At 42.4% G+C, this 11010-nt stretch overlaps 1 protein-coding gene across 1 annotated transcript; it reads left to right on the top strand.

The window, feature by feature from the left end:
* The first annotated feature begins 130 nt into the window (after positions 1 to 130).
* Positions 131 to 6119, top strand: mmp15a (matrix metallopeptidase 15a). Its single transcript, XM_076264665.1, has 11 exons — positions 131 to 642; positions 763 to 904; positions 1272 to 1420; positions 1762 to 1884; positions 2036 to 2343; positions 2545 to 2706; positions 2830 to 3077; positions 3220 to 3358; positions 3831 to 3981; positions 4152 to 4267; positions 4523 to 6119. Exons 1-11 carry the CDS (start codon positions 626 to 628, stop codon positions 4951 to 4953), a joined length of 1986 nt encoding a protein of 661 aa, XP_076120780.1. The 5' UTR covers positions 131 to 625; the 3' UTR covers positions 4954 to 6119.
* The last annotated feature ends 4891 nt before the right edge of the window (positions 6120 to 11010 follow it).

The raw sequence follows: 11010 nt of genomic DNA on the forward strand, positions 1-11010 counted from the left end.
TTAATTTACAAGTAGGCATTCCATACGGTAAAATGGAAAAAAAACAGTAGCATAATATTCTAAATCACTAGATGGCAGTGGTTGTTACTTTTGTTAATTTCTGTCATTGATATAATAAGCCTAACATTCACAGTTGTGATTATTAAGCTAATAATAACATGGGATAGTTTTATGCGATGGACACACTGACAGTATTAGGGGGAGTGGTGTGTTTGAGTTAGGCCTAGTATGTAAGCGGGTGGGGCAGCAGCCTAGCTTGAGAGAGTGGGCTACAGTGGGATTAATCTCATAGAACTCTCGCCCGGACGCCATCCAAAACATCTCGTGAAAAGTTATGCAGGATTTTCCCTATCTAGTTCAGTACAAGCCACACCATATGCGTTTCTTCTCAGAGTTTCGATTGGAAAGTTCAAATGCGTGCTAATATATGTCGATAAGACAGTTGGCGGCGTAATTTGAGGCGGACGAGCAATAGTCTACATTCAGCTGATAGACGGTCCGAAACTTGATCAAAGTTTTCAAGTATTGGCCCTTCGGCTGTAAAATTGCCATTTTAATGACAAATGCTGTGAAGCAGAGATTTATCGACGCTTGAAGCGCATTTCAGGTCCGCTTTCTTCGGTGAATGATCGCGAATGTAAGGTAATATTTATTAGTTATTGAGTAGCCTATGCTGCCAGGGTGGTCTAGCGTGTTTCTTAGCTACTTTGCTTTGTGTTGTCGGCCCGTCCAGGTTTTTTGACGGTCAACGCTATTCTGCAGGCTGGTGAAGAAACGGGGTGCAATGTTATACCGATACGGACGTTTTTCTCCTGGATTGTTCAAATGGATTATTTTCCCTTTGTGGTTGTCACTTATTAGTAACTTCGAGGCATTTGCACAAGATGAACCCTTCAACGCTGAGGTAATCCTCTACAATTTTTAAAAGAATAGCCTATTGTTTTGAGCTGCAAAATCTTATCCCAGGTGTTTTTACTTTCGGCTATGCCTCCGTTCATGGGGTAGGGGGGCTTGCAGGGGCTATTATTCTATTGTTCCATTGTAGCCTATGACGGGGTAGCCTCACAACAACTGGGGTGCATATCTTTGACTTTGACCAATGAGACTAGTAGCCATTTCAATGCGATGACACAGTGTGCCATATATCACACACAGACACATCAATACATCTCAGTGTAGACCGACCCTTGACGTCCTTCCCAGTAGACTAATTCTTCTAGTTTCCTCCCTCAGTTTTACAGTAATGTTTTGTTTCCCTCTCGCAATCTCAGTCCTGGCTACGGAAGTATGGCTACTTGTCCCAGGCTAGCCAGCAGATGTCCACCATGCAGTCTGCACAAATCCTTTTGAATGCGGTCAGCGAAATGCAGCGGTTTTATGGCCTAGAGGTTACTGGAGTTATGGACCAGGCTACCCTTGGGTATGGATGCCCTTTATTCTGACATTCTGTTTACATTTGGAGGAGCATGTGCTGTAGGCATTAAAACTGGTTATTGATTTATTTATTTTTAGAAACTGAAAAAAAAAAACTATTTTTAACATTCCATTTGCCAAAACTGGGTAGGCCTATTGCTTTATTTATACATTATTTTTTCTAAACCTGTCTAGGGTAATGATCAACTTACATATATGCTACAGTAAAACAAAACAAAAACAATTTGTAACATTACTCCATTTGCCTTTAAACAATAACAAATAATAATTTATGCGTGGCAGAGACGCCTGTAAATATTTCTAATCTAAAGCATTATACCACTTCAGTGCTATGAAAAGGCCTCGATGTGGTGTGCCAGATCGATTTGTGCAGCCAGATGAAGGAAGCACACGAAGAAAGCGATTCGTACTCACTGGCCAAAAATGGGATAAAGATAAATTAACTTACAGGTAAATTGCTATTTCTTAACCCAACATCTGATTATGTTTGACCAATCTTTTTACACAATATCAATTATGTTTTCTGAACTCTTAATTATGGGTTGACATCATGTAGATCTCATGCAACAGATACATTTTGTTTCCTTTTTCTGCTTCTCAGTCTTCTTAACCACACACCCAAAATTGGAGAGCAGAGGTCATTTGAGGCAATTCGTAAGGCCTTTAAGGTGTGGGAAAGGGTGACGCCTCTTACCTTTGTAGAGATCCCTCACAAGGATATAAAAAATGGCAGCCAAGGAGAGCCAGACATATTGGTGCTGTTTGCCTCCGGATTCCATGGCGATATGTCTCTGTTTGATGGGGAGGGAGGGTCCCTTGCTCATGCCTTCTTCCCCGGCCCAGGGATGGGTGGAGACACACACTTTGACCTGGATGAGCCCTGGACACTTGATAACCATAATGAGCAAGGTGACTTGATTCAAAGATCATCAGACCCGGCAATACTGTACATTTTTCAATGATGAATGTTAGCCTATATGTTGTACTCATCTTTGTGGATATTATTGGGTAGCTCTTTTTTCCTGGCATTTCTTTAAAGTCAGTGGAGGAATATATAAGTATAAAAAGTATATATTTCACATGATCACACCACTGTTGGTTTGTGTTCAGGTGTTGATCTCTTCCTGGTGGCAGTCCATGAGCTTGGCCATGCTCTTGGTCTGGAGCACTCCAACAACCCCTCAGCCATCATGGCTCCTTTCTACCAGTGGATGAAGACGGAGGATTTTTCTCTCCACGAGGATGATCTGAACGGAATTCATGAAATTTATGGTGCATTTCTTCAAATAATTGCGTCTCATTTTTAGTCTTCTGCCATCTGGCCTGTCATTGTAGATCTATAGTAAAATATTTGTTCTGACCTGAATGTGAATATGAATGTTTAATGTCTTGAAGGACATCCAGTGCATGATCCAACCCAGGCCACCCCTACTCCATCATTTGACATCATCTCTACAGTTCCTAACCGCGTCACCCCAAAACCCAAACCAAGACCTACCAAACCCTGGGTTCCACCAGTAGCTCCAACTAGAAGGACCTATCGACCACGGCCAACACAGCGCTCCGATGGCGCTCCCCCCAATATTTGTGATGGCAACTTTGACACAGTCACTTTGCTGCGGGGAGAGATGTTTGTTTTTAAGGTAAATGAAACACTTCATCTCCAGTATTTAGTAGCGTGTTATGTCCATTTTTTTAGTTGTTTAGTTAGTTAGCTGCATTATTATGTAAAATACCATTATATGTGGATGAGAACTGCTATCTTAATGTCTCTTTTAACAACAGGGTCGTTGGTTCTGGAGGGTCCGAAGGAACAAGGTTCTGGACAATTACCCAATGCTTATTTCACTGTTTTGGATGGGACTGCCGGATAACATAGATGCTGCATATGAACGTCATGACGGGAAATTTGTCTTTTTCAAAGGTCTTCCTCTCTTCCTTTAGCAGCATGCCAAGTGCATTCAGTGTACATATTTCAGTTGTGTGTGACTCCTTTCACTGCTTTTCTAACTGCAGGTTTGAGTAAAAACACTGAGTATGCAAAGCTTTGTGGTGCTCTGTCTTTAAGCAGTCTGTTTCTCCCATTGACATTCTTTTTGCCAAATTATGTCACTAGTAAAACACTCTGAAATGTTAATGTGGAAAAAGAGCCTCTTAGTGTTCAGCACCTGGCACAGCTGCTTAACTGTTGATTGCGTCATACACTAGACCAGATGCTGACTGTTCTACTTTCAGTTTGAAACTTTTTTTGGAGGAATCGAATTAGAGAGTGGCCTCAGTATAAAAAGCTAGCTGCCTTTTATGTATGCATGGCTCAGGATGCATTTGTAATAGATAGTTAGTCACATTTTGATTTCATTTTAGTTATGTTGAGGTTGTCGTGTTTGATATTGCAGGGAGTAGGTACTGGGTGTTTCGAGAGGCTGACTTGGAGCCAGGATATCCACAGGAGCTCTTTCACTATGGCCAGGGCATTCCCACAGACACAATTGAAACAGCCATTTGGTGGGAGCCAGCAGGCCACACATATTTCTTCAGAGGGAATCAGTAAGTACACATGCTTTGTAAAAGTCCATCCTTTGATTGTCTGATGCAACGTTCTGGTGTAATGTACGTGACAATGAGGCTACCAGGAGTAAGTCTCCAAAGTCTACAATAAGTATACATTATTGGACATTTATACATTAGTATACATCTGTAAAATCTGTGCTCCTCAGATATTGGCGCTTCAAGGAAGAAACACGTCTTGTAGACGAAGGCTACCCTAAACCAGTGAGCGTATGGAATGGTATCCCTGCTTCCATCAAAGGAGCATTTTTCAGTGAAGATGGAGGTAAGTGTGATGTTTTCTCCTACACAGAAACCAAATAAAAATGATTTTGAACTTTTTATTACATTGTAAAGACATTTAATCATCAAAATACTCCAGCTTCAACAGGAAACTTTAGTTTGTTTTACTTCTAGTTGTAAACGCAAAGCTAGGGCAGAACAATTGTAACTACATTTGATATATAAAAACTGCAGGACCCCACAATTATCTGGCTTTGGTGTTCGCGCTCACTCATCATTGTTCCTTTTCTACTTACAGAATACACTTACTTCTACAAAGGCACTCAGTACTGGAAACTTGACAACGCAAAGCTGCAAGTGGAGAAGGGATACCCCAAATCCATCGTCAAAGATTTCATGGGCTGCACAGTGTACTGGAGCCCAGATGTGGACACTGATTCCAATCCAGATGGGGGCAAAGGTGCCGATGAAGATCCTACCGTCAACGGAGACTCCAGCCATGAGGATGGAAAGGAAGAGGAGGATGAGGAAAAGGATAAGGAGATAGATGTGGTAGTGAAGGTCAATGACAGGGATGATCATGTTCTAACCCTAGTCCTGATCACTGTGCCTTTGGTCCTGATCCTGTGCATCCTGGGGGTGATCTATGTCATCATTAGCACGCTCCAGAATAAGGAGACGCCAAAATATCTGGTCCATTGCAAACGATCCCTGCAGGAATGGGTGTGATCTGCTTAGCAAAGCGGATGGATCTGAACCTCTCTCATCCTAACACACAGCACTGCACTCACCAACATGCCTCACTCTCATGGCACTCTCCACACTAAAACGTCCATCCATACACACACGTCTCATAGGGGTCTGGATCCTGCTCCTCCTCTGACCATGGTGCTTAACCCTTTCGTAGATATGGTTAAAGAGACTATTTGCACTTTTCTGTACTCGAGTGTATATGTTCTGGGGTTGTTCGTGTTGTGGTCATCTGCTCTCATGGCATACCTGTGTGTCCCTCTCCCACTGAGCTCAGACTCTTGAGTTCTTGCCTTGAACTGAACGAATGTCACATCTGTTATGATGAGCCTTACACCACTATATGTACCCATTTGTCTTTACACGTTGGTCATCGTTAATTCACTGAAGGCCAAACGTACAGACGAAGAATGTGTAGTCGCCTGCACATCTTTAAGAGGCCTTTTCAGTTTCTGTCTGTGCAGAAACACTGGCCTGGCTAATGCAGCCCAGATGTTGCTGATTTAGGAGTTTGCAAGCTGGGGATTTTTGGACTGTCAGTATTTCCTTCGTCTGTCTTTAACAGTCACTGCCAAGGAGGAAGGGGTTGAGGGGTGGGCGGCGCTCCCCTGGCACCCAGCCATCTGACCTACATTAGTGAGCCCCACCACTATTTATGGGCTCTTTCTCTTTCAGAGGTCTGCCTGAAAAATCTTTTTTCCTGTGAGATTTTGGTTGATTTCCCTTCCCCTCCTTGTTTCGCTGTAGGCGCACTCAGTGTGGAGTCATTGTTTAGACATTTGATTCCCTGTCTGCGTGTGCCATTGTTCATGATCTGTGGTGCTTTAAGTGATTTAAAATGAAGGAAAGTGTGGAATTATGTACCTAATTTTTTAACTCTTGACAATTTGCCGTGCTTCCCTGCTGTTTACCAACAATCTGGCTTTTATCTATGTTTTGCCTTTGCACCTTGTGTGGTGACTATGCCTAAGTATTTTTCCTTACGCTTGTCTGCTTGTTTGAAATAACGTTTTGAAGATTTTTTGAAAATGTTGTACTTTAACATTGTTTTCTTGTTGCTAAAAGAATCATGCAGGACATGTATGGCTTTTGCACAGATACATGTAACAATTTGTTGCTTAGTAATAAACACCGCTGTAAGAGTCTTGACTGGTTTTATAGAAATGTTTGGATGCTTGCTTTGCAAAGGCAATTTAATTGAAATTGGCATCTGTGAGGAATGAGAGAGCTATTAAATGTTATGTGCTTGTCAAAAAGCATTTCCAAGTTCACAGTTTGCAAACATTTTTGCTCCATGTGTTGGTGTTTTCAAACATCTAGGAGGGTGTGGACAATATCCAGCTTGCTGAATGGGGGAAACAGCTGCAGAAATGCAGGTGCAAGCAACAGTAACCTGGCAACACCTGTCAGAACTTACTTAGTGTCCCTCCTGGACATGGTTACCCACACACTGCTCTCCACTATCTGGAATCCTGTGTAGAGTAAGATTGTATGGAAGTATTTGTCAGTGTAGTCAAAATACAGTTCTACAATTTTACAGACAATTGTAGTATAAGTATATAATACTCTTGATCTTGTGAGGGGAAATTTGGTCTCTGCATTTATCCCAATCCGTGAATTAGTGAAACACACTCAGCACGTGTAATCCCGACGCAGTGAGCTGCCTGCAACAACAGCGGCGGCGCTCTGGGAGCAGTGAGGGGTTATGTGCCTTGCTTAAGGGCACTTCAGCCGTTACAAGTCCGAAGCGCTAACAAGTAGGCCACGGCTGCCCCCAAATAATTCCTCATGTGCTCGGTAGAGCCATGCCGTCTCAATAGTGCTATGGAACCTGTACAAACAGGTTCCTTAGGCAGCCATGTATGAACGCTCACCTTATCTTGCTCAAGACTTTTACCTGTCATTGAGTCATCCTGTGATTTCCCAAGATAGATGTAAGCCATCTCATGTAATGTTGGTACCACAAGGGAGATCCCTTAACTGCCCCATTGTCAGTCATTATTCTGAAGAGTATCCTGCTAGTCTGAACCCTGAGTTCCATCACCATAGAGATAACAATAGCAGTCAGACAGGCAACTTCAGACCCTCGCGGGGTAGTGAAAACAAATTGGTTGATCGAATTTATTTTATGGTCTAGCAAGAGGACCAAGATATGAAACCCTGTGGATTGTTTTAAAATGTGAATTCAACTGGACCAGTAGTTTTAGGGCCCATAGGGGGCCCCAATGATGGATAAAGTGCAGTCACTCAATAAAGTATAAGCACAGTATCTTGTGCATTGTTGCATCCCAGTCTAGGGCTTGTGGGACATAACAAAGTATTTGAATAGTGAAAAACGGGCAGACAACGGAACATAATATTATGTGTATGAATTTTATTGAAGTATGCAAAACAGACCTAGGCGCAACAGCAAAAAGCAAGGCCTTGAAAGTAGGCCTCAGCAGCCAGGCGCTCACTCCCAGTCTCTCCCCCCGGTGAGTGGAGAATGACGATGGTTGCACGGGTAAGGCCCGAGGCTGACCCTTGCGATGGCAGCGAAAAGTGATCCCAAAAGCACAAGCAAGAGCGAGAGACCTCCTGAATGATGTCAGCCGCTTTTAAAGGGACAGGCTATTATGACGTCCAATTGGATCACACCACCACTCAGCTGCCCCAACCTGCCTGTAAGGCACACAACAGAAGGAACAGACACAAAGGACACGCAGAAGGACCCACAGGGTCGTAACAGCATGAACTAAAGCTATGGGGTGGTGTGGGGGAGTAATGAGCTGATGCACCAGTGTGTGTGCTTAACATGTTGCTCATGGTATACAATTAGCTAATAGATTTGGCCTCATTATTAAATTAGCTTGGGTCAGACTTTGCACTTTGCCCACCATATAAATTAGGGCCCTTAAAGTTATATGAGCAGACACAGGCAGGGCTTTAATTACAGTACAGCAATTACAGTCCACTACAGTAAAAATATCCAGAATTTTGATAGTAGGCCACATTCATAAAGGGCCTTGACAAATAATAAATATATCAACATTGATCAGTCATTGCACTAACGTCTTGTTTTTATTAACCATCACAGAAAGCCTGGTAATACTGCTCAATAAAGAGTGGTTCAGGTCTTGGAGAGTTGGCCCTTTTCCAGGAAGAAACCAGCTGGAATTTTACAACATTAGTGGTCGCAAAAGTTAAACAGAGACAGAAATATACTCAAGCCCATCTGCACCATGAACTTAATTACCAGACTTATTATCTCAGCTGGGAAGGGGACTCATGCAATCAAAAACAGGAGAAAGCAAGGAGGGCAGCAGCTTGTTAAAGAGTGAGAGAGGAGGAGAGACCTGCATTTAAACATGGTAACTGATTCTAATGATGAGATGAGGTTCCCACACGCTCACTAGACACACTGAACTCAACACAACACAAATCGAGCAATTAACAGCCCTACAAGGCCTACGTGAGGATTACACAACGGGGTAGTTCAGCTCCTTTAATCAGCCTAGTTTTGATTGCCACATCACATTGTAAGCGGTCAAACATGGTTGAAGTGACACATTAAGGGGCAGAGGAAACATCTCTGGGCAGTGGAATTGTTTCCTTTCTCTTGTATTTTTCTTCGATTCCATCTTTTTTTATGTCTCAGCTGCCATGATCTGTTTCACTATCTTTTGGTGTTTTATTGATTGGACTGTTCAAGTGTCCAATCACATGTGAGGACATTGTTAAGCTATGCTTTAGTGACCTGGCTTAGTTCCACTGGTTGCGTAATTGCCATAGCACCTGAGCTTATCCTTACCTTATCTCATTATGGGATCTCCTGCCTCTGAGCTGTCACAATCCTCCTGCCCACAGGGGCACTGACTCCATGGTTACCTTTGCTGTAGCCTCAGGTGTCATCACATACAGGAAGTTGCTGATGTTGCCTCAAGGTATAGTATATATATAGGTATTGATATCATAGAAACTGTGCCAATCCTAGACTATGTTATTACCTTAAAGAAAATAGAATCTTATACATTTACTTGCGCATATACATAAGGACACACCACAGGTTTGCCTTTGATTTTGGTCACGTGTAGTCTGGGGGAACTCAGACGAACCTGTAAGCAAATTTGAATTTGCTCTGCAGGTACGTCTGGAAAGGATTACATTGACGCTCATTTCTGAACTTGCCGTTTTACAACTTCCAGGGATGTAGCAGTGAAATAAAACTTAAATTGGTGCATTAAACTCTTACCAAACCGTTTCAGAAATGCAGCAAACACATCTTTCTTGTAAACAAAGGTTTTAAAATGCAGTTGTTTACTCAATTCCAAAGAAATAACACGTTCCTGGGCTTTTGGTGATACAGATGTCAATGCCACATGAACATCAGTTAGAAATTGTGTTTATCATCATTGCATATTCCTTGTCTTCAGAGACAACTCAGACAGGGTAAATGAATATGAGTGGGAGGTTTGTGATTAGGCCTCACAACTCAGTCCATTCTGTCCTGCTGCTCAGACGTGCACATGTGATGCTAACAAACTGGCTACAAAACCAATTAGCCACCTGATGAGTGATACTGTAAGAATAGTGATGTCCAGGCATCTTCGCAAGACCTTAAGTGTCCAGAACATGAACTCTAAACTGAACTCAAACATTTTGTCACTCTTATGCTTGAAATAATGCATCTGAATTTTTTTTTTTTTTAAGTAGCATCAATGAGCAACCGGGGGTGGGCTCTAATATCAATGTCATATACTGGATATACTTATTGCACTAATCAGATCACTAATATACTGTAAGTGACCTGACAAAAACAAAATATATGAAGTGTTATATAGAAATATTTCAACAGCTGTTTTGTACTGAGATGCCCCTAAGATGACTATGGCCTTTGCTCAGAACCTATGGTATTGGCTGGGATGTTACTTGGCTAATCTCAAATGAATAGTCGTGTACCTCAGGTCTTAATCCTGTTAGTGGAGTCTTCTCTCATCTTAATCCACACAGTCCGCTGCTGCTCCCCCAGGGCTGAGTTAGTCCGACCAACATGCAACATCTCTGCTGATGACAGGTAATGTCGCCCCTCCAACTTGTCGTGTTTATCCAATGAACTTTCTACAAATTATGGATTTAAAGTGCTCTGTAGATGTTGGTAGAAGTAGGTTTTTAAAAGTTAATATATTATGACCTTGTGAGCTGAATATATTTTTGGATTTGCAGTGAAGAACACTGAGAAATAGTGCAGTAGTGTACAAGGTATGATGTTCTGTTTGCACTGCTCCTCATGTCTCAGTCCCTTTGAAGGCTTCAGCACAATTGTTGTTTTGGGTCATTTCGAAGAAGCCACATACAGGTCTTATTTGCTTGTGTCTTGTTTTGATTCGTCTCACAGAAGCTGACAGTTAAAGACCTTGAGCTGGGAATACTGCGTTGTTTTCTCTGGACATGTGGGCTGCTACAGCAGGTTCATGTGAGACAGATAGAGAGAAGTAGAAGAGATGGAGGCAAGCGGAGCAAAGGGCAGATGGGATGAGAGAGAGAGTAAAAGAGAAATCAGGTGTGATTAGCAGGGTGTTGCTCATACACTTTGTCGTCTGTCTCTTGTGCCTATTGTTTGTGCATAAATATGTTGCCGTTGATTTAGATACCATGTGTTTGTTGTTGGCTATTATTTTGATGAAAGAAAAGGCATAGTGGTACATTGACTACGTACTCTGGTGCGTACTTGTGCTATAGTGTGTTCAGATGGCTGTCCCAGGACTAAAGGGCAATCCTTGAAAAGCCCCTCTTCTCAAGCCTAAGCAGTGACCTGCTGTTGTCTGAGAGGACTGACAGCTGATCTTTCAGCTGATGTTTGTCTCTTCTGTCTGTGTTGTGGATTTCCCAACCATGCTTGTCTATTTAGGCACATTGCCATTGTTCTGTAGAACAAGTCTAAGAATTAGCAATAGCATCCCATTCCATTCAGATGTTTGCAGCATGTCAGAGTGGCCTCTACGTGTCTGCATAGTGTTGGTATTTGGGTTGGTGACCCCTGCCCCCTCGTGTTTCAGG

Source organism: Alosa pseudoharengus, unplaced genomic scaffold, assembly GCF_046254945.1.
Source record: "Alosa pseudoharengus isolate Yale_2024_CS ecotype anadromous, Long Island Sound unplaced genomic scaffold, YU_APseudo_1.1 YU_APseudo_1.1_scf_10, whole genome shotgun sequence".
NCBI classification, from domain to species: Eukaryota; Metazoa; Chordata; class Actinopteri; order Clupeiformes; family Clupeidae; genus Alosa; species Alosa pseudoharengus.